General features: G+C 38.2%; 1 protein-coding gene across 3 annotated transcripts; it reads left to right on the top strand.

Annotated features, from left to right (window-relative positions):
- The first annotated feature begins 1836 nt into the window (after window positions 1–1836).
- Window positions 1837–22689, top strand: LOC102225471 (MORC family CW-type zinc finger protein 3-like). Of its 3 annotated transcripts, none has more exons than XM_014471677.2 (17): window positions 1837–2937; window positions 3050–3122; window positions 5070–5202; window positions 5437–5657; window positions 7818–7965; window positions 8524–8677; window positions 11171–11299; window positions 11996–12115; window positions 12211–12314; window positions 12430–12558; window positions 14274–14390; window positions 14601–14678; window positions 19417–19456; window positions 19536–19861; window positions 20039–20504; window positions 20833–20951; window positions 21904–22689. In XM_014471677.2, exons 1-17 carry the CDS (start codon window positions 2761–2763, stop codon window positions 22058–22060), a joined length of 2691 nt encoding a protein of 896 aa, XP_014327163.2. In that variant the 5' UTR covers window positions 1837–2760; the 3' UTR covers window positions 22061–22689. The 3 variants fall into 3 exon arrangements, with proteins under 3 accessions (XP_014327163.2, XP_023184622.1, XP_023184623.1); XM_023328854.1 differs by having other exon boundaries at window positions 2375–2937; window positions 20836–20951; XM_023328855.1 differs by lacking the exons at window positions 1837–2937; window positions 3050–3122 and having other exon boundaries at window positions 5110–5202; window positions 5451–5657.
- Window positions 22690–24275: the final 1586 nt, after the last annotated feature.

Raw genomic sequence — 24275 nt, 5'->3', positions numbered from 1 at the left:
AAAAGCAGGTCTTAGGTTATATTAACGTCCTGATCAATCCTCCAGTACAAAGGTTTTTCTTATAAATGTTGTATTTGGAAAGGTGCCCTGTGAAGATCAATTTAATCTGGGATCTGGTTCCACAGAAGAAGATCCTGGAAACTAACTTGCAGCAGGATAATCCACCACGTCACAAAGTCCTCATTACTTGCGAGATTTATCTAATAATGTGGTTGGTGGGTGTGAATTAGGATAAGAAATGCATGTCCTTACATATGAATTTAGAGAAAGCTGGTGAAAATCTTCTCTTTGGATGTTGATGGTACATTCTCTAGCATTTAGTTGAGGCATGAGGTTTTTCAGGTTCTCAGAAGCAGTAATAAAGGGCAAGAAAATCTTAGCCTGAGCAACAACCTGTTTAGGCGGTATGATGTTTTTTAGGAGCATAAACAATTCAACTTGATCTCATTTTAGTTGTCCACAGTAAGTCATTTGAGCAGACCTATCGACTTACTTGACTTTCATAGGTAAACAACTTGACATATTTACATACTTAGACTTCTCTGAAAAGAAGAGATAATGTATGTTACAAACCCTCAAGCTATTTCTTCAAGAGAAAACAACCAATGATTACACAACAACAAGGGAAGGACCAAAGATGTTATGCGTGTTTACAATATTCAGTATCATTGCTTTCTGTTGTGCAGTTTGAGTGATCTGGAATTGAGCTGATGAAAAGTAGGACTCATGAAATAAATAAAACTTTGTTTAGGTTAATTTTTTATGAAACTTGTAAGATTGCCACAACTTGATTTTTGTCTATGAGGAATGTCTGATGGCTGCGGGTCGTTGACTTTCCCCATGGCAAAGATTGATCATAACTAAAACACTATATGTGCATCACTGTAAACAATCAAACATGCAATATTTTGGTAAAGCGAAATATAAAAGAACAAATTATTAAATATTTATGAAAAGTTCCCAGACAGCTTCCAAACTTTTTCGTTCACGTTTTCTTTTATTTTGTTAGCCTAGACTTTATTTTTAGTCTATTCCCAGCAAGTAAGAGAACTTCCTACAAAAACATTTGCTGTGTGTAACCAAGTGTAATGAATAGGTGTGACCAAGTTTGTTTTCTTCTAACAATATTAAAATGAAAAAAAAAACACTTTCCTAATACAGCCACATAAAAGAAAATTGTTTTGTTGCTCCCCTATCACTTTCCTTCTAAGAAGATATAAATGTGTCATTGAAAATCTCATGATAAAAAAATATAAAACATGTTCCTCTGCATTGCTGGAGGGACAGATTTGCTCTATGATTGAACTGCAGTTGGGAATTACACAAAATGAATCCAAAGGTCTGTGAGCCACTCTTTGGAGACTCCAGTCTTAAGGCATTTATTTTCTTTTTATGGCTGGTTCATCAAGTTGCACATAAGAATGATTGCATTTATTCCTATAGATTAAAGTTGGCAGACACCATTTGCAAACTGCGCTTTAATCTCTCCTGTCCAAGCAGAGTTAATCCGGAGACACAAGCCTTATCAGTTGACCTTGAACTTATGCACAGTATTAGGTAAGTTTGTTTCTTTGTTACATCTCTGACTGCACTGCACTACTGCTGAAATATACGGTGGACTTTCAATAAGTGATAGCATTACGGAAAGTTGATTCAGTTCAACGAGTTAATTTAGAAAATGAGATTTATATATATATTAATAAGACACAGCGTGACATATTTATATATAATTTTTATAACTATGCGTTACAGTTAATTAAACCCATTAGTTCAGTTTTAAATTCTCCAGGTGGTTTAGGTCATGAGAGTTTACTGGCCAGTCAAGTTCACTGACTCTGTGGAGAACAAAGTATTGGTGCTTTTGGCCGTGTAGGCAGGTGACAAGTCCTGTGGAACAAGAAAACCTCTGTCTCTGAAAAGCTTGTTAGTCAACAGGAAGCTCGGTGTTCTTAAAGTCAATACACTGACAGTAGACTTTAGAAAACACAGTGGACTAACACCAGCAGGTAACATGACTCTGTTCATCCCTAAATGTACACTTTTCACACAGGACCTTAATCAACTTGGATTTTGCCAAATGAAATTTCCAAATGAAATGCAAAGCTCACTATGCAACTCTGAGCAAATATTCCAATCCTTTTTCTCCTTAGCAAAGGTAAGACGATTCTGCTATTGTCCTTTTTCCTGGAAGGACTTAACATAAGCTATAAAATAGTTGTAGTTTATGGCTTTTAAGTGTTTGTATTTGGAGAATCTTAAAACATTGACTTCACCCACAACCCACACCTTGTGACTCTTTCCCAGACTCTTGAGTAAGTTTGGGGGTTTGCAATGTTTTCAAGGCTGAGGTGTAACATTATTGCTTATTCTTATTATATTTTGAACCTTTTGCTGCTTAATCTGTTTGGGCTTCTCTTGATTTTATTATTTAAAAAAGTTATTTCTTGGTACATTTCTAAAATATACTACACAGAACAAAGTCGTTACAATATTCTATTTGCGAAACTAGATTGTTTCATTTTAATCCAGGAGGTAAAGCAAGATTTTTGTTGTTGTTGTTATCAGTTTTGTGGATTTGTTATTGTCCTGTCGCATGCAGTTCAGACTCACTTTGCGACAGATATGAAAATAAGAGCACTCACCAAACCACAATCGTGCCCTGGCTTAAACACGATAACTGCAAACGGGGAGGGAAAAAGATCAACTATGTGATTCATCCGTAACTACCCCTAAAAGAAAAGATGCACTCGGACGTCAGCGATGTGTCGTGAGTTAGTTCGAAGTCGGTTTAAATGTTTAAATGCGGCACTTCCTCTGTCTGCGACCCACAGGACGCACCCACTCTGCCGTGTGAAGTTACGTACCTGCTCTCAGAAGCAATATTATCACAGAGAAAACATGGCGAGGTTAAGCGAGCAGGGGATTCGCCTCAGTTCCGTAAGTTTTTCAAACATCACAAACATGTATTTCTGCTCCAAAGAAGGACGTTGATTTAAGAACATCAGAAGAAGCGTTAATGGCTGGTTTTTTGGTTTTTGTTTGTTTTCAGATGAGCCCTTCCTTTCTAAACAGCAACTCCACCAGTCATACCTGGCCGTTCAGCGCGGTGGCAGAGTTAATAGGTAAACTGCAATGACACGATTACATAGAAACTTTGCATAGGACAGCGCACCTGCACTCTGTATTATTATGCTGTTGCAACATTTCGTGGTTTCATTTTGCTCGCTCTTCCGCTGCCGCACACTGAAAGCTGCGCGTTTCTCAAACTTTGTTCTAAATTGGAGCGATGGACTTCCTCTTAGAGCCTCCAGACTTCATCAGTCTAACCACGCTTTCTTTTATTCTCGAGTGTGAACATCTGCGTACATTCAAAATAATGTGAATTCTGCAAACGTTCCCTGCTGGAGGGATGTTTTCTGAGCAGTTTGCTGTTAGTCTTTCTGGAGTTTTAAGCACAAACGCCGCTGTTGGGGTGCAACGTGACTTTATAGCGTCTCTCTGGGCTGTCATGCCTCCACTCTGTGTGCTCTCATTGGCTAAGACCCAACCGCCATTATTTGGCTGCAGGGCATTTAACAGGAACTGTGACAGGGCTGCAGTGAAGACGTCCTGTTAGATCAGTAAACTTTGCATCAGTGCTGTGTGTCATTATTAGGTAATGCACTGTCCGGTCGGAAGCTATAGGACGGCTTTACATTGCAAAGTGTCGTGGAGCTAAACGTAACCCCTTCAGTGAAGATGTGCTCAAATCTGTAAATATTTGGTACAGTATACGTATTGAACTGCCTTCCACTTCTCAGAAAACGTTTGACCGTCAAAACTACATCCCCCACGTTTTATTTAAAGGGACAGTTTAGGATTTTGGAGCTGAGGCTGTGCTAAGAGTTTATGAGGCGTTAGTGTCTTACCTGAATTAGACAAATCTCTTGACATATTGATTTAATATAAATCCAGATTTGTTGAGACTAGAACCGATATTTAGACTGAATCATGCCAAAACCAGATCAGACTTGTACCGTCTTAAAACAACTACAGTCTCAAAAGTGTCAAAGTGTTCATGCTGCTGTACAGATTCTTAAACTGTTGTCACGTCTCATGACATATTACAACAAACTGTTAAGCCTCATGTGTAAAACTCAAGGCCCCCGGGGCCAAATCTGGCCCACTATAACGATTTATGTGAATACATTTACAAGAAGACAGAAAATGGTTGTTCTTAGTTTTGACTGCTCTTTGATTGGTGAATATATCAGTTTGTTGTTAAGTATTATAACAAATTTGGAAAGCAAATAATTATAAAATTGGTCAAATCACACATCAATTTAATTTTAATAGAATATTAAATTTAGAAAATATTATAATAAACATTTTGCTTTAAAAAAAAGTGTGTATTATAACACCGATCTCTTTTGAGGATAGATGTTTAGCCAAAAGTAAAAAGAACTGTGTCTGACTTTCTGTTGGTAAATATTACATGTCTAAGTCACATAGCCAGAGTTTTGTGTCTGAGACTTTGAGTGCATTGCAGAACGTTACTTTAAATAATCACTGATTGCTAAAACAAATTTTAAACAGACTTTAAAACAGATATTCACATGACATGGCTGCTTTCTTACCTGATGAGAAGTCTTGTGCAAGACACCCGAAAGTTCAAAAGGATGAACAGACCAATCTGTCTGTAGATTTTCTTTTCACCTGGAGACTCTGATTGAGATGCACCTGCATAAGCAGTTTTTGATTATGCTGTTAGGAAGCTATTCCCTGGATTTTAACATTTTACAGAATTAATCTGCACATTTTATACATGTGCAGATTAGATCTACATGTTGATTGATTGTGCACCCTATAGGACCACCATCTGGTTCAGACTTGCAGGATTTTTTTGGTCACATAAACACTGTTTATAAACACGACAGGACACCCTATCAGTTGCCAAACTGTGCTCCTCTGTCAGCATCTGCAGGAGAAGTTACTCTTTTATCAGTTGTTCCTCTGTAATCTCAGTCCTCCCCTTCCTGTGTGTTTCTTTCTTTTCTAAGTTTTGCATTTTCTCCTTTTTCGTCCTCCAGACAATGCGTCAGACCCCGGTGTGTGTGCCAAACAGATCTGGATAGATGAAGTTAAAATCGACGATCAGCTTTGTCTGACTTTCACAGACAATGGCAGCGGGATGACACCTAATAAGCTGCACAAGATGCTGAGGTGAGAATTGAAACAAGACGTTTATGTGGTGAATGAGTGTGATATTGTGTGTTTCCGGACGCAGTAAAAGGCTCTTTTCATTTATTTTTTTTATTTTTGTGGAAAACACAAGAATCCACAGCATATCTAAATTAAATTAAAAAACAATAATGTACTACTGTAATTCATCACTGGTTAATAATTGAATAATTAAATATTGTGTGTCATCAGTATTGTCGTCCCGTTTCATTCCAGCTTTGGGTTCACAGAAAAAGGCTCAGGTAAAGCCAGCCAACAGGCCATCGGCTTGTATGGAAACGGCTTCAAGTCCGGCTCCATGCGTCTGGGCCGGGATGCGCTCATCTTCACCAAAAATGGCGGCTGTCAGACTGTGGGACTTCTCTCTCAGACCTACCTGCAAAACATCAAAGCGCAGGCAGTCATTGTTCCCATAGTCCCCTTCAATCAACAGACCAATATCCTTTTTAAAAAACCTAAGATGCAACACACTTTATGTTTGTTGGTTATGATTACTATCAATACGTGTGATTTTATTTATTTTTTCTCAACTAGATACAGCGACAGCTCTAGCATAAATACCACCATGGGTCCATCCTGCATGTAAATGTGTAATAAAGTACGCTGTTGTGTAGTTATAAGGCAAGTGAGAAATTTGATCATTTTGTAACTTATGCCAAGTTTTCACCAATTCATATGGGTTTGTATATTGAGGTTGTGGTCTGAAGAGATCAACACCTTATATCATAATAATTAGGCTGCTCAGTCCTCAGGCAAAACGGACCACAACATTAGAGCTGGCAGGCTCTGAAAAGTCCAAAATTGATAAAAGTGTTTCACAGGGATGCAGAACTGCTGAAATTGCAAAGATATTGGGGTGCGATCACAGAACCATCAAATGTCCTGTTAAAAATATGCAACAGGGTCACATGACACATTGAAAAAAATGTAAATGAACTGACACAGATTTGAGAAAAGCCACCACAAACCCATTTTCTTCCAGTTCTGTTGTATCCAAGGTGTTCAGGGCTCAGAGACATGGCCAAGGTTAGGGAGTTTAAAACCCGACCACACATGAACAGGACAAAAATGTTGAAACATTAAAACTGGGTTAAGAAATATCTGAAGACATACTCTCCAATTTTGTTATGCTCTGATTGATGAACCATGTGTGGATCACTCTAAATCCAAACAAAATGTTTTAGAAGACATCTTCTTCAAACACTGATACAGAAAAAAGTCTGTTTCTATTAAGAAGACGATGCCTTTATTATGCAGGACAATGTCCAGGGCTTGCAGGAGTTGCCAGTTAGAGCCTTATTGTTAAAAAATAGACATGGTTCCCTTCCTCATTTGGCAAAAGCTCTCTTGTGGCCCCCTCTGTAAGGGAGATTATTTTGAAGGAAAACAGTAAACCTCTCATAACAAGGTCTGGGAGGCTGCGATTGTTACTTTATGAAAAATTGATAAGAAAGCCAGAACCTCACTTTTTCTTCCTTAGATATTCAGGTTTGACATTTATAAATACGGGAATTGACAACCAGAACTTCAGTTGTTCGATAATAAAGTGAATCCTAAACTATACAAACTGTTGAGAAAACAGACTGTTTCTCAAAGTTTAATCAAGATAATTTCATTCATTAAGGGCAAGACAACCTGCAAGTAAAAAAGAAAACCTAACTTCTCCCACTCCCAGGTCCTGTGTTTAATCACGAATTATCTTGGCTCAGTCAGATTTTAAATCAGGACATGATGTGCTTTTTGACCTACTTCATGTTGTCAGAGAAGTTCTGCCAAATGGATTTTGCAATCTGGCTGGTGAAATTGTACTCAACTTTAAAAAAAAAAAAAAAAAAACAAAAATCTGGTTGATTGCATTTGTTTAAATAAACAAGTGGGTGTGATTAATTACTTTTTCACTTAGACCCAAGTTTGTTTAGATGCAGCTTCACACATGGCATTGGATTCCAAAAAATAAAATGGGCAAAAAAATGTAATCTTATGTTTGTTAGTATAGTTTTAGTATTTAGCTTCTCTTCGACACTGAATGAAAGTATTCACCCCCCCTGCCCCAGCAGCAGCTAGATTAAGTGTGATCCTATTGTGTTTTTCCACCCATGCAGGAGGTTCTAGGGATACCCGGCGGTACCACATAGATAAGGGTAGAGCACTCCTCTGGGTTCAATGTTCAGGCTTTGTCAGCATCCTGACTGAAAGGTTACAGTGGTTCTGATCCGAGCCAGATGTTGGATCCCAGACTTCAGGTGTGTTTGGTAACCCTCAGTGATGATGCTGGTATAAAAAGCTTGTAACTCTTTCTGTAGTCAGAGCGGACTTTGTGTACGTGTGACATGCCAGCTTCCTGTTCTTAAGAATTAATAAAGTGATAATATTAGCTACTGATTGGTGACAAAGAGTGACAATTATTTTGGGGAAACATTTTTTTTATTTTACGGTTAATACAAGACAGCTTTTGTGTTTGGTCTGCGACAGAAATCCCAGTCAGGGCGCCCCATAGTTAGGTTTGCCCTGGGCGGGAAGCCGTGTTGCCTTTATCAAAAGCCACCACTGTCTAGATGTAAACTTCAACACATGATCGAACCTTAACTCAGCACTATGGTCTCTGGTTGTGACTGAAGACTCAGAGGCCAGCCTGGCAGCCATTTTGCAACACTCCATCATCAAGTCCCAGGAGGAGATACTCACCCACTTTGACTCCATTCCTTCAAAAAAAGGCACCAAGATACTGATATGGAATATCCGCAGGTCAGAAACAGACACATTTTGTGTTGTTTTTAGGGAAATATGTGCATTATCGTAGAGTGTCACAATTGTTTCTTTGAATTGGTTTCACTTGAGTGTTCGATGTTTGTTTCAAATGAAGCTTAAATGCATTTTAGTGTGAATAACTAATTTAGTCAGATACATACAGAAGCAGATGTGTATAGGCTTGTTTAAGTTAGAGGATGATGACCCGCTTTATCAGAAGCCTCCATTTACTGGGGCACAAGCAGTACAAGTCTTTTTTTTTCCACTTCCTGTGAATATCTTGAAAAAAAAAGATGGTAATCAAATTATTTAAGTTTCTCATAGTTTTTCACTTCCTCTTGATCATATTCGCTGTCCTCAGACATGTAGCACCTCAGATTAGAAAAAATGGCTGCGTGATCATTTAGAAGGAGTTTTAAGTCAAAGTTGATTCTGTAATTCAAACTTGATTTTACAGCCGTTTAACTTCAAATATCAGATCATTCTTTATTCATTTAAAGCAGCTTCAGAGCTGGAAACATGTTCTTACACTTACTTTGTTTTGTGTCCATGAAGAGCCAAAGATGGTAAAACTGAGATTGAGTTTGACATCGATTCAACTGACTTTCGTTTGCCTGAGATCCACTTCGAGGACCTGAAGCAGGGCCTGAGGAGCAACGGGTCCCTGAGACCTGAGCAAAACATCCCAGAAATGTATTACAGCCTAAGGGTGAGCCAGCCGTTTGCTTATTTTAAGAATTAGTAATTTAGCCTTTGTTGGAGCATTGTGTTTATTTTACCGTGGTGAGCACATCAAGAGTCATTTCAGAACACACTGACTGTGTTACAGCTGTGAAACCCATTACGTCTGTTGAATCTTTGGCACAACAAACAGCATCTCACTGAGCAGATAAAAGCTTAAGTACAATACTGCTCATAGCTCAGCAGCCTTGCATTTTTGGCTGAAAATAGGAGTTACTAGAAATGAGCTCAATTCCCCTTACTACCTCCCAAACAACAAAGTAAATAAGCAGCATGTTTAACCTAAAGCTGTACTTAAACGGTGTCTCTAGAGTTCCTTAGATTTTTGAACATTTTGAATAGTCTGCATAAAGCAGAATCTCAGAGCACCAAGACAGTTTTAGCTTCTATGAATAGAAAAACACACAGAAACATAAATTTAACAGTTGAAATAACAGCAAATAATGCAAATTTGAGAGAAGAAGAAGAAGAAAGTAGCAGTGTCAGTTTGTCCTCCAGGAGCCTAAACCTATAGCACCACAACTCGAGATAGATCAAGATAATCAGTTATCTGATATGTGATGAAACTTGATTATTAAGGGATTTACATGTAAGAAGGGGAATTTTAAATTGTGTTTGGATTTAGCAGGGAGCCAATGAAGGGAAGCCAAAGCAGGAGAAATGTGATCTGTTTTTAATTTTCATCAGGACTCTTGTTTTTGGATGAGCTGGCTGCTTTTAACGGCATTCTGTGGACTTCCTCTTAGTAAGTGTAAGGATTACGTACATCCTGACTGAAAAGACCCCTCGGCTTCTGCCACAGTAATTTCCTGTTTCAGTTCAGCTCAGTTTTAACATAACATGAAATATGAATCAAAGTTACAAACCTGGAAGAATAAAATAAGTTACAGGAGTGAAGGGAAAAGAGGGAGCTGCTGCTTTGCTTAAATCACGCATAAATCGTCGAGTTTTTGCTGGAGATATTTCAGAAGCAATCTGCTGCACTTCCTCATCTTGCTTCCGAATGTTTTAGCCTTCACAAAAATAGCTCCTGGTTGCTAGGTAACACTCAACCCGTCCCTATCCAGCTGTGTTTAGCTACTCGTATGTTTTCACACTAAAGTAGGCAGGTTTTATTCTCCTGCAGCAGCTAGGGGTGAGGGTTGCTCTTCTCTAAGACGCCTTGGTTTCTGCTCAGCTAGCAAACGCTTTAGCTTGCTTTGTTTATTTGCAGCACTCTCTAGTTCTTATTATGGACAGAAAGTGAGCTCAATGAAGCAGCTCACTTTTGGCTCTGGCTGATTTTGGCTCTGACCAACTTGGTTAGCTTGACAACTTACTTTGCATCAAACTGTGTTAATTGTAAAACAATGTGAAATGTTTCAAAGAAAAACATATACACATTAAGTGATTCAGAGTGTGAAACTAATTCACATCAGACGAAAATATCACAGCAAAAACACAAATTCAGATGCTCAGAGTTTTTTTTTAAGTCACAGATTATTAGTTCCAGACCTTTTCACTTATAACATGGGAAAATGTCTGTAAAAGTGCTAGTGGTACTAGTGTTTTTCATTACTAAAATTAAAGGTTTATTGACTTAAAGCAAGCTCCTATGTCTTGCCGAAAAGTTACTTATAGATTAGTTATCTAGGATATTTGCACTAGAAAATACTTAGTTAATTTTTTTGGTTTTTGCAGCAACCAGCGTAAAAAACAGGAAAAAAGCAGTTTTCAAATGATGAATCCATTTCTTAACTTTTTGATTTCCTGATCTTCCACTAGTTGGTCCAGCAGCAAACTGGTACTGGATTGGCACTAGGACCAGACCAGAGCTAAAGCTTGGCATGTTAGAAATCCAAAGAACTGGTGACCAGTTGTTTGGACTGGTTTGGTGGAACAGGCTTCATAGGCCAGGCTGGTTTTGATGGCAGGGGTTTTCCTATGAAAATGAACATTAACATTTGACAAAAGTTTGACAAAAAATCAAAAACAGAAGAGATTTGTAAGAGAGCAAATGCCTCTTCACAGCCCTGGGTAGCTCACAAAGCTGAGTTGAGGACTAAAGAGTTTTGAGCAGGCCCAGACTGAAACAGGTGCAGTGGCTGTGGTTCAGGTCAAGGTGAGCCCAACACACATAAGGGAGAAAAGGATAAGTTTAGCATTTTGAGCTCCAGTTTCAAGCAGAAAGCAAGAACCTCTCCACCACCAAAAACCTCTGCGGTTTTCTAGTAAGCCTGCCCCAGTTCCTTTTTGAATCAGCCTGGAGGGTTTAACTAATACAGCTCTGTTTTACCTGTTTTAAATTCCAAGAATCGTGTTGGATTAAAATTTCTGGAACAACTTTAAAGTTTGTTATAAACTGTGTTTTCTTTTACTCTCAATTAAGACAACTTGTCACCTCAGAAAATATAAATTTGAAAAAAAATGAATTTAAAATATGTCAGTATTTGCATTTTCTCTGTTTGCTTGTTTTTCTCAGGCTTACCTCAGTATCTTGTACCTGAAACCACGGACGCAGGTCATCCTAAGAGGGAAGAAAGTCCTGGCCAAGTTGGTGTCCAAGAGTCTGACTCACATCGAACATGACGTCTACAAACCGCAGTTTAGTGTATCCTTGTGTTATTTGCATATATATTCTCAAACTAACCAGAAGTCGGAAGCTCTTGGTTTCAAGTATTTAATCAAGTCATTTATATTTATTAACAGGGAATCATGGATTATAAAATTAACTGATACAGCTGAAAACGGAAAGTTTTCATTTAAAAAAAGGCTTAGATTAAAAACATTATTATTATTATTATTATTATTATTATTATTATTATTATTGAAATTGATGAAAGTCACAATTGTTTCCTTAATAATGGGATATTTTTCTTCAGTGAATAAAAATATCTAATTCTGTTTAGAGTGTTTTATATTCAACACACTGCCTTCCTTTAAGGATTCTAAGGCACTTTGCAAGGGTGATGTTCTCTATTCAATACAAAGAGGATGAAAAGTGTTAGAAAATTAATAATCCAGACTGAACAATTTTAATGCAGCACTGAGTTATCAGTTTGAGTTAGCTGCCTTAAAACAGTGAATGCACAGAAGATAAAAATACTTTAAATAATGGAAAGATCCATTATAAAATCTCCCTCAAGTTATATTATCAAAAATGCCAATTGTTATTTGGCTTCTGCATTGCCCTACATCTACTTAGTGAGCAAAGGTATGTGAGTTTAATCATGTTTTAGTTTTTTATTTTGAAAATCTGAAGCGTGCCCATGTGTAGTGCTGTTTCTCCCTTACTGGTGTTCATCAGAAAGAAAAAGTGAAGGTGACTTTTGGCGTAAACCCTAAAAAGAAGGAGCACTATGGCATCATGATGTACCACAGGAACCGACTCATTAAGGCCTACGAGAAAGTGGGCTGCCAGCTAAAGGTGACAAAAATTATAATACTTTATGTACTTGGCATGTTATGAATGGATGAATGAGGTAGTATTATTCTACCTCATTGTTGTTGTTTTGTTTGCAGGCCTCGGGTCAAAGGGTAGGCATCGGGGTGATCGGCATCATTGAGTGTAATTTTCTCAAACCTGCTCACAACAAGCAGGACTTTGAGTACACTAAAGAATACAGGTACATTAAAACAAAGCTTAGTTTGCCTTATCTGCTTTTACTTTGTGTTTTTGTCTTTAGAAAATTAGGGGAAAAAATGTTAAATATGTGACTTTGTTTTCTTTCTGCTGTCAAGACTCACCCTTGGTGCTCTGGGTCTTAAACTTAACGACTACTGGAGGGAAGTCACAGAGAAGAGGGCCAGGGAGCGAGAGTTTCAGGCTCTAGATAAAGAAGGCAGTGAAGACGAAGAGGAGGCGGACATGTGAGTCTTTGGTTTACCTCTTCTGTGCTATGCAAATAAAAATGTCTGACCTCATTTTTATTACATCACTGCTAACAACAACTGTGAGCTCTGGACTCATCAACATTCAAGGCTCTATTCTCACTCCATTATTATTTTCATCTCATTACTTCCTCAAGCGGACATTATTCAGACTTTTGATTAATTTTCTTCCCGTTTTTCATTCAGTTGCATTTGTCTTTTAAGCCACAGCATTTAAAAAAGTCACAGAATTGGCTTGACTGGACTGGCTGATTGTTACCTTTTGGCTTTTCTGTCAACATGAGACAAAAAACTAGTGTATGCTTGTCAACCAGGAAGCTGCATTTCATCCAAAATGGTGCTGCTAGAGTCCTGGCTAACAGGAAACTGGATCATGTTACACCTGTTCTTAAATCAATAGACTAACTCCCATTTTGACAAAGGGTAAATGCTGCTATTGGTCTAAAAAGCACTGAAAGGCCTTGGGACAAGATCACCAAGTTGCTTGTCAAGTGTGAACCATTTTGACCCTTCTGGTCTTTGAAAACCTGCTTACTCATGGTTTCTGGGACAATGAGGCATTTAGCTTTAATGCTAATCAGTTCTGGAGCAAACTCTCTGAAAACCTGAGAAGTGCAGAAATTGTTGGTTCCTTTAAATCAGGGCTTAAGACATTTTTGTGCTTCAATCAAAGAATCTGAGCATTAACTGTTTGCTTGATCAGTGACATATCTTGTAAGTGTGAGAACAAACTAATGTGTTCTAATATTTGTATAATGTAAGTCAACGCTTTTAAATGTTTAATGTACGGAGATTTTTTTTAAGTAAAGTTGTTGTTTTAATGCATTTCCTGTGATCCACTCCAAAGCTCTATGAATTGGCTTGCGCAGGAGTGATGCTATGCAAATGAACTTCCTTTGCCTTATTTACTAACCTAGACAAAGCCTCTCATTCACAACTCCTACAGATTTCTGTTTCCATGTTAGTGAGTTGAAACAAGAGACAATGTGTTTTATATTCATCACACTGCCTTCCTTCTGAGTTCAGAATTTCCTCACAAAATATTAATCATTATATATGAAGCACAAAACGGTCAGACACTCATTTATTTATGTAATCTCATGTACATACTCACTGTTTCCAGGACAACCATGAGAAATTCAGTTCTCTATTTGTTCTAGTTACAGTAACAAAATGTACTTATTTATTAAGTTATTCTCTTTAAAAGTCTATGCATCTCTTTATCTCTTATCTGTCTAGCATTCCTGATAAGATTGTATGCAAGTTCTTTTTCTTCACGTTCAATGTATTGATTATGTTTATTACCTGTGACATTTTGCTAACATGTCAACTCTATAAGCAAATGAAAAATGTATATTCTTGTTTTTCAACCTATATCCCCAATTTCCTAAATGGAGATGTGAGATATAGTTAATGGAAAACTTTAAATGACCTCAAATAAGTAGTGACTCTTGAAAGTGTCTCTGTCCATCCATTGGCTGAATCCATCCTGGTCAGTTTTGTCCCAAAATCTTCAAGTATCTGCTTGAAAATGAAGGATGAACGGACTTCTTTAAGACTAGGAAATACACTGGAAATTCATCAAAAAAGACTTTCTTTGTGGCTGTTCAACCATAATACTGAGCTATAATATCCATAATCATAATAATCTTATAAATTCTTCAGCTAACCACCAGCTTTGCTTGTCTTTGCAGGAGTCCTGCGTGGCTACAGTGTGAGGAATGTCTGAAATGGCGAAGTGTCCCACCACACCAATACAAGGTCATGCCAGAAAACTGGACCTGCAGCCAGAATCCCAATCCACGTTACAGGTGGAGCATTTTTACATTGCTTCCAGTAGGAAAATATTCACTTTTATTAGACTTTTGTTTTGTTTTCCACTTAATTTAAAAAGTGAATGCAACTTCTGCTTCTTTGCATGTGATGTTTTGACTGGCAGTGTTTGGGGTTTTTTTGGTGACTTTCAGCCAAGCTGTATTTTAGCAGTGACTGATGTTGTGTTGGGCCTCATGGTTTTGCAGAAGCTGCTCATCGCCAGAGGAAGCTGAGGAGAGCGGGGAACAGTTAACACCCAGCTACCAGAAAAGCCACAAGAAACTGTAAATTCCTTTTTCATAAGACCTCTCACGCAGACCTTTTCACACGACTTGCCTTCCTGTGCGCCTGCGTGCATGTGTGTACTATCTTGCGGTTTCCATTTTTCGGTTTCTTGCTCTTAAACGTGAAGGCTAGGCTCTCCATGTGACAGGACATGCATCTGATAATCAGAAAAGCTTCTCTTTTTTTTTCCACTGTGAGATTTGACTGAAGTGTGACTCAGTGAGTTTGTCATACACAACACGCAAGTGGTGGAGTGAATATCGCTTATGTCTGAGCTAAAAGGCAAATATTTTCATGTTTTTCGCTGCCAAAGGTTGTCAGAGAGCTACAATGTTACATTCTGAAGAAAATAATCTAGTGTCGATGCATAACACAGTGTTCAACCAACAAAAAATCATCCTTACATCCACTGAACCCCCCTATGTTTGCTGCATAAATAGTGTTTGTAGCTCTAGTTCTCCATCCATTCACATACACTGGACATAATACTGTTTAAAAAGCATATTTAGTCCAGACAACAGATCATATTCCATTTATAGCAACAGAAGGGCATAACCTTAAACATGACGTCATAGGGGACAAAAGGTCGTCCTCCATATATGGTAGTAACTTCCTGTTTTGGAAATTAGTGGGAATGATGCAAAAAGTTAGGTTTTTTTCCACTATAGTGGGTTTAAAATTACTAATCTGCTTTAAATGAAATGCAGACTGTCATGAACCTGGGGTGTGAGGTGGTGAGGCAGACGCAGTGGAACCAGTTGTTGAGAGAAATGATGACGGTCTAATGGTGAAGAATGCACAAATAATCTCAAAGTCCATTCAGCACAGGTTGAGCAGGAAGGATAAAGCTCACCACTGGTAGCACTGGTAACAAAAACCAAGACGCGACAGGAACTAGACAAAATCAACAAGGACCCGACAAAGACACAGAAACACAGGTGGCATTAAATACACAGAGCGTAATCAGGGAAGAGACACACCTGGGAACAATCGAGGGGTAGACAGGACAACACAGAGACTCAAAAGACACAGGAACCTAAAATAAACACACGGAAAAACTCAAATCCTCACACAGACTGTGATTTATTCAGACTTTCCATATGCTTGGGGCTTTCCTTCCAAAAGTGTTTCAATTTTAACATACATGCATAAGAAGCAAACGTTACGTAGTGTGGATGGGAAATGAGCTTTGCCGCTGTAACCCACTGTAGTGGTTTTGTGGCCTCATACTTTTAAGCCTCAGCATTTAGCTTAGGATGTGAGATGACCAGAACTGACCATATTTGGAGGTGCGTGGGACTCAGGAGGTCACGGAGTGGTGTGAGAAACCAGATAAGATAACAACATTGCAGGGCAGGCTCAGACTGTGCTTCAGCCTGTTTCCTGAGGTCAAATTCCAGAGTTGGATCCTTTGTTTCCTTCTTGAAAATTAGTTTCGTCCATAGAGTCAAAACTCCACACCAAAATGTTTACACATGCCTCACAGTTCTGCCAAATTTTTTTCCATTTGGCTGAATTGACTAAAGATATTTTAGCATTTCCTAGAACGTCGCTCATGGCTGTGTTGAGCATGGCGTAGTTTTACCTTCATAACATATTTATCATACTTCAGCTTAGATCTCTATTTGGTCATTTCTCTTAATAACAAGAGTGAAAAGAATGTTCTCAAATCTTGCATGTTTCATAAAATACAGGATGAAAGCTCAAATATTTAAATCAGAATAATTTTCCAATGTAATATATATGTATTGAAAGTCTGGCTCTCTCTGGTTCACCTGCAACCTTAATGAACCTGAGGTATTTCTAGACGCATTTCAGAAAATTCTGTTTTCTTTCAAATTACCTTTAATATCTGTGTTTCCTCTGACTTCAGTTTTATACACTTTACTAACACTAGAAAATAACCAACTACTAGGTAGTCTTTTTCCAGTCTAACAACTTCACACAGAGAAGTATTTCTATGGGGCTTAGAGATGGTGCGTTCACTCATCGAAAGCAGATTGAATTTTTGAGTTTGTGTGCTGAAAATTCCCCAACTTTGGTCGTGCTTTAACAAATCTGCCTCTCTTGCTTTGCTTGAGATTAAGTCATATTTGCCGCAGTATAAGAAGCACAGAAAAGCAAAGCTAGAGCGTTGTCTACTGAACATTTACGTTCTTGCACCTTGAAACACCACGCAGGAATAGGATGATAATTTAATGGGGCTCACAGGAAGCAAATTAAAAATGATCATGCCTTATCCTGCCTTTGCTGACTTTGACCTAGTTAAATATTTTACTTCAGAACAGAACAGAATGCTGTGGTTTGATGTGCAAGCCATTTGAGAGTTGTGTTATATTGAAGTATTTTTGATTCTTTTTCCCATCAGAAATAGCAAATCTGTCGACTTTTAGGACAAATCTCTATCTCCTTTAGGTGAGAGACGATGAAACCTTAATCCTTTGTCTTTGAGAGTTAAATTAAATCTAAGGAGAGAAATGTCTTACAAGCAATGTTCCTCTGGCTGCTCGCAGGCAGACACAAAATTTACACCCTGTTTTTGAAACCACGCATCCTCTTCCGAGTTCCACTCCTCAAGATGACCTTCACCTACCAACATTTGGAGCAAGGCTCCGAGTTACACCCCTTTGTTTGATATCTTAGATACCGACAAAGGTATCGTTTTACAAAATGATTAACCATCACAGGCAAAAAAGAAAAGAACAGAAATATAAAGTCAAAAGTTAATCCTTTCATTACATGGTGAAAGTTGCAGCGGTTCCTTAATGAGAACAGGAGCGGATGCCTTGCAGCCATGTAAGTTGGAGGTAGCAGACAGGCTGTCTCTTGCCAGCTCGGCGTACCTGCACGTCCTGATCTACACGTTCTGTCACAAGACAGTGAGATTATATGGAAGCAGTCTTTTACACTCAGAGAAACCTCTACATATTTTAGCACATTCACATAACTTTGCAGCTTTTTGGTCTAATTGGAGGGAATAGCAGTGGTGTCACATGAATCTTACAATCTTAAGATTTTTATTAGAGCTGAGAAACTGCCTAGCAGTGTCTCAGCATAAGACAGGTAAAGTTGACCTGGTATGAATTTTCCATAGGATGAAATTTAGTGTTAAAAACAAGATTAAATTCTTTTAATCCTAAAATCACCTACTATCTCCAAAATAATACTTTGACTATTAAGGTTAATAAATAAAGGTTATATTTATTATCTTGCTTTAACAACAAAGACATGAACACTGACTGTTGTCCTAAATACCTTGACCTTTCTACTATTCTGGATATTTCTGTCCTGTAAGCAAAGGGAAACATGTAGGAGCCTTACTTCAGCCAGCTGACTGGCAGTGTGCATCAACATGTGTAACTCCTATTATTTATTTAAGAAGCACTTCTAACCATAGGAGTATTATCATAAAAAATGTAATAATGTTATAACTGATTTAGTAAAATTTGTTACTGGCTTGCATTTACAAAGTATCTTAAATAGTGAACATAAACAGAAAGATTAAGGAAGATGCAAAGGCTTAGAGAGTCGGAAGAAAGAGTGCAAATTTAATGCAAGTCATTATCAGGAAGTTTTTTTTTTCACTGTAGACTTCAGCTTCATTTGTTTGGAAGTAACTGGGAACACTAAAAAAAAAAAAAGTCTCTAAATCTGTCAAGAAGCGGAACGTGTTTTGACAGATTTAGGTAGGAAGAAGTGGTTAGTGCAGCACCAGCAGGTTAATGGGGAGTTTCAGGACATTCCCTCACGTAAAGCTGGATACAGTTTGTCCATTAATGGTCTGCTATGCTTGTAAACTACAAGACTACAGAATGAGGAAAAATAATTAACCCACCAGTCTAAAGCCACAGACTCTCAGTAATTTGAGTCTCAAAGTAAAACTAAAAAGTGGCTTAAAATGAGAAAATATTAAAGTTAGATTTCTTTCTTCTCCAACTTAATGTTGCTAAGATTCTCTTCATAAAGATAAATAAACAAGCAGAATGGCGATAAAGCGTTCAACTTATTTCTGTTAAAATGTCATGTTTGAATTAAAATTAAAATAAATTCAAAGTCTGCCAGTTTTATGCATCATTTTAAGTACGTATGCTAATGCTATGCGATGCTTAGATAGTGGCATTATTTGGAGAGATTTCTCACTTACTGAACTTAAAGCAATTCCTGTTCTATCTTTCTGAAGTTTTTACGTTCACTCATCGCATTCTGACTCACTCTTCATGTTCGTTTGGACAGGTTTGTTTCGCTTCATTAATAAATCATTTCTTGTATTGTGTGAGCCAGTTTCACAACAAAAGGCGTTAAGTAGGCATTATAAAGACGAGATGAGAAACATTTTGTTTTCAGAAATCTGACATTAAAAGGTGATCATGCCATTACTTTCTTTGAACAAAACTGTCCATTTAGGTTTCTAATGGGATAAATATTAGACTTTAATTTCATTTTCAGGTTAATTTGCTGCTCCTCAAAACTCTTTGCACGCTGAAACAAATCTTAGAAGACCAAAACAGAGGTTAAATGGTCTTGGCTACAACACTACTAAGGACAAGGAAAGGATTTGTATTCCTAACCTATAGCAATTCTGTGTTGTAAGCAAACTAAATGGTGCGCAATTGTTGAGAAAAAGCTTATTTCAGACTCTTGGGAAAATTGACTTGTGAACGTCTCTGTTTGCATCTAACCATGACGTATAAACTCACCGTGCTTCCAGTGTCTCACTGTGCTTTTGTTTCCTTCCAGAGAGCACTCCAAAAGCAGAAAACGAGAAAATTCACAAGAGGTACGTGATGTTTTTAGCAACTGTTTTTTTCCCAAACTGCATTTGTAAGGTTTTATGAGCACACCTGGTTGTGTTGCAGGCGTGGCACTCGGAGAAACAAGTGGCGAAGGATGAATGTATTTCATCAGAGCAGCCTTATTCCCCATCCAAACACAGACCTGAACACAGTAAGCATGAACAGAGACTGGAACAGGACGAGGCGGATTTGCATAAAGACACTCACACAAATGATGCAAAGATTCAGTCGGAAACACACACAGAAGAGAAGGCTTCTGGAAGAGATACGGTCATTAAACAGAAGGATGAACGTAGAGAAGGGGAAAATGATCAGAAGCTTGAAGACAAGGAGGACGAGAAAAAGAGGGAGACAGCGGAGAAGGAAGAGGAGCACACAGACACTTTCAGGTGGGAAAAACTGAATCACCACAAGGGGGTGCTGTTGTTCATGAAAAAACATGTTAAGTCAGGTAGTTAAACGTAGGTTTATGAACAGTGCTCAGGTTGAGTTTGAAGAAAAGATTAAATGTGTGTATACATTTTCAAACACAGCAACTGTAATCAAGTATTCTTTATGTTCTTTAGTCGCAAGAGAAAGTCTGGACCTATTTTCACCTACACGAAAAAGCGCTGGAGACCGGAGCAGTCAGGAAGCCCCACGGAGGATTTTCCTACTGGGAAGCAAACAAACACATTCAAAAAGGACAGCAGCAGCCAAGTGGAGAAGTCAAACGCATTGCAGCAAACCCCGTCCAACACCTGGACCTACTCGCCGCTGGCCACCCAGACTGTGATGGTGTCTCCGTTGAGGACAGAACGGCCGCAGAGCAAGGTGCTGCCTCCAGAACTGGGCGAGCGGGAAGCTAAAGTGCAGAAGCTGGCCGCATTGGAGAGGGAAGCCGAGCGACTACGGAGCCTTCTCGGGCTGGAGGTCTCCAAGACAACTCAAGGCACCATGACTACAGCTGATGGCGTTGAGAAAGAAGGGATGCGGAGACCGACACCGTCCACAACCAGCAAGGACGTCGGCTGCCAAACAGTCATAGTTGAGGTCCGCACAGATTATTAGAAATATATTTACAATTTTATCTATGTAGTCAGTTTGGTGTATTCAGTTATTCTTTGAACATGTCATTCCTTTGATTTACTCTTTTGTTGTTTCAGAATGGCTGAGCAAACCCTGTTAAGCAATGCGGTATCAATAGCAAATCTAAATTAAATACATTGTCCTTGTGCTTATGCTGTAATTTGACTGCAGAAAATCTGTTTTTCAAATTTAGACAAGAAGAAAAGTAGCGTCAATTAAAAAGCTAATTGGGAAAGTATGAAAGTGGAACCTGGAAGCCTCGTGCAGCAACCTGTAAATGCTCTGTGTCCAGCAGTGCTCCACCTCAGTGCCGGACGTGGCTGCAGCTCTGGAGAGCAGACCGAGGAAGGAGAGGAGTGAAGGTCAGAGCAGAGTGAGAGCGAGTGACGGTGACACCTGTGACGACAGCAGGTAAGTATTTAAGATATTCAGACAGCGCAGTAACACACACACACAAGATAGACATGGACCATTCTTCCTCTTCATCTTTGTGTTTTCTGGGATTTTACATGGTGTACCAAATTAGGTCGTTTTTAGAGCTTTTTGTTTTGTTTTGTTTTTATTGAAATCTGAAAGGTTTGGCGTGTTTAACTCAGTCTAAGTAAAAAATATATTTAAAGCTGTAAAGGTTCTATGTGGTGAAACATTCCTTTAGCTGAGACAAGGAAACTAGTCAAAGTTGATCAGGTAATGGATGGAGGTGAAAACATGGCGCGTCTGGAAGAATAAATTCTTAGAAGCTGCAAAAAACTGGCGAAAAGGTTCACCCTCCGTCAGAACAATGAGACTGAACACACAAGCAATGAAGCGATTTACATTAAGGAATAATCGTGATCTGAAACGGTCCAGTCAAATCCAGACCTAAATCCAATTGAGAATCTGAGAATGGACTTGAAAACTGATTGTCTCAGATACTCCAAACCGACTGAACTTTGCTGTTTGGCATAAAAGGATGGACAGAAGCTGGTAGCCATAACCCAGAAAACCTACAGCTTTGTGTTTTTTATTACTGGCTTCTAACAAACCAGAGACCTTAATCAGACTTCTAAGAGCATTTAGCAATAGTGGATTTTATTTGGGGATTTCCAAATAAAGGAGGCAGAATGCCACATTTTTTAAATGTTTATCATTTTCTTAGAAGAGGCCCTTTTATAGCTTCACCATTTTGTGCTACTTTGTGTCAATCTATGACAATCCAAATCAAACAGTTTGAAGTTTGAGTTTGTAACAAAATATTTTGGAAACCACTGTTAAAAAAAAATCTCTCAATTTTAAATTGATCAAATCAGTTTGTGCTTAAAACTGATTTTTAAAGTGTTGGCAATTCAACACTTTAATGACGATTTGTCTTTTCTCCCATCAGATCATCTCAGCAGAATCTGCGTGACATCCGTAACAACGTGGTGGTGCTCCTCACAGCCCTGCTGCCCCAGCTGGACCTGGCCGGTATCAGCTTAGAGACAGCAGACGTGGACAACATCCTGCAGCAGATCATAGAGGTTAACTCACTGAAACTATGAGCGCCTCGAAGTCCTGCACAAGATGGTTCTCCTGTGTGTCCTGCAAAGGAATGCTCTAAACACCCAGGTTCTTCCTTCATACCATTTATTTTCTTACCTCATCGGCTCGTTTGAAGATTCCCGAATAAACCTGACGTAGATTATTGAAAAGAAGCATCTCGTGGTGGAGTAGACAGTGTCTCATATGTGAGTGAAAAACCAGAGTTCAGAATCTAAACTACATGGCGTATTTAGGAATTTGTTCCAATAGTTGGAATATTTAGGAATTTGTTCCACACTTCTCCAACTCCTTAACCATTCAACACGGGAGGTAAAGAAGGTTGTGTTACTGCATAAGCTTATTAAAATGATGCTGATCCTCGTCGAAACTAAAAGTGTTCATACAGAGTTATACATTGTAGCATATAAATACAGCCACTATACAATACGGATTACTAGAACTGCAACATTTTTCTTTGCAGCCATTCATAGGGAATCTTTCTGATGGAAATATTTCTGTTGAAAGCAGGGACAGATTACATAAAACGCTCTCTTGCAAAAATCACTGTAGTGCAGGGGTCTCAAACTCCAGGCCTTGAGGGCCGCAGTCCTGCAGTTTTTAGATGTGCCACAGGTACAAAACACTGGAATGAATTGACTTAATTACCTCCTGCTTGTGTAGATCAGTTTTCCAGAGCCTTAATGACCTAATTATTCCGGTCAGCTGTGGTGCAGCAGAGGCACATCTAAAAGTTGCAGGACTGCGGCCCTCGAGGACTGGAGTTTGAGACCCCTGCTGTAGTGTAATGTCTGCTTTTCTTCACATGGATTAAAGTCTACTTTCTATTAGTTATTGAACTTTTGTGTACAATTGTATTACTTATTTAACTGCAACCTGTGGAAACGTTACTTTAAATATTGTGGAGTCTCTCTTCAGAGCCCATCTACTGTAAAAAGGTTTTTCTTTTTTATCTAAAACTGCATGCCATATTTTAATGTTTGTGTTTGGCCTAGTTGTTTTCCAGATGCTTTTAAAACCTGATACATGCATTTGCCATGGAGCTCTGTTAAGGAGATGGAAGAGTTTGTTTTTATGTGTCAAAAAAGAAAGTTTTGCGTTTGAAGTAAATATTGAAACCATTTATTGTGTTCTGTCTCTATTTTTATTTTATGTCATTTTATTTTATGCAAGCACTGTGTTATTTTACAGCGCAGTGCCTGTATTCCGGATTGAAAAAACGGCTTTGGGAGCGCTGTAGTGGTGTAGTTTTGCCACTGGGTGGCAGCAAAGCTTTGAGGTAAAATATTAAACTCACATCTTAATGAGGAGGCACTGATGAGAGCAGTGCCTTCCACAAAAAAATACTTTATTTTACTGGCTGTTATGCAAAATTCACAAAGGCATAACAATTAAGAAACTATGCCAAAAGAACGATATTTTGTGGTTCATATTTGTATTGATCCGTCCAGTTTGATTAAAAATGAGTCACTTCAGTCTTCAAGTCAATAGTTTGATATAGTTTGAAAGCCAGGTAGAGATTCAAAACTGCCATAAAGCTTTATTAAACTACTGTAATATAGAAATTAATTTTATATGACTTTTCTGCATATTAAAACACAACACATTTCTTCTTTATGGATTGTGATTCCTACCCATTGCATGGCATTCATACTTCTCATCACTGTAATTGTGGAACCATCCAAGATGTCAGAAACATTCTAAATGTTCTGAGAAATAATGTTTCCACTGCATAAAATCCTCCTTTACATCATTACGCCTTTGTTTTACAGGAAACACAAAGGTTTCCCAAATAAGCAGACATTTAAAAATAAGTAAGACCAGGCTAACCCAGTCTATGTAGTGCCCTTTTCACACTTCTACTGAAAATGTGTTTTTAGATTTATTTGGAGATGTCTTTAATGTCAAAGTTTGTTTTAAAAAATCTCAAGTAAGTATATGTAAACCATGTTTTGAACGATCAAAGATGCTCAAATGGAGTCGTGAAAGAGATTAACTTATTTTAATGTTGCTGACTTCTCTTTTTCTGCCTAATTTCAACTATGTTTGTTTGTAATAAAAAAAAACTCAGTTAACGTTAACATTTTAAAGTGAAGCCTTTTTTCTGAGTGGATAAATAACTTCATAAATAGATAAATACACATCTTATTTATGCTTTGTTTCATAAATAGCTTATCATTTGTTCAACCTCCAGCTATAACCCCGTCATTTTGATGG

Source organism: Xiphophorus maculatus, chromosome 23 (assembly GCF_002775205.1).
Source record: "Xiphophorus maculatus strain JP 163 A chromosome 23, X_maculatus-5.0-male, whole genome shotgun sequence".
Classification (NCBI taxonomy): domain Eukaryota; kingdom Metazoa; phylum Chordata; class Actinopteri; order Cyprinodontiformes; family Poeciliidae; genus Xiphophorus; species Xiphophorus maculatus.
Note: the sequence above shows the minus strand (reverse complement) of the source record. Positions and strands in the feature narration are given on the sequence as shown.

Excerpts from the sequence above, each read along its gene's own strand:
- LOC102225471 (XM_014471677.2), top strand. The coding sequence starts at position 2,761 with ATGTGTCGTGAGTTAGTTCGAAGTCGGTTTAAATGTTTAAATGCGGCA. Across the intron at positions 11,300-11,995 it reads TCTACAAACCGCAGTTTAGT|AAAGAAAAAGTGAAGGTGAC; the intron begins GTATCCTTGTGT and ends GGTGTTCATCAG. Across the intron at positions 12,559-14,273 it reads GACGAAGAGGAGGCGGACAT|GAGTCCTGCGTGGCTACAGT; the intron begins GTGAGTCTTTGG and ends TTGTCTTTGCAG.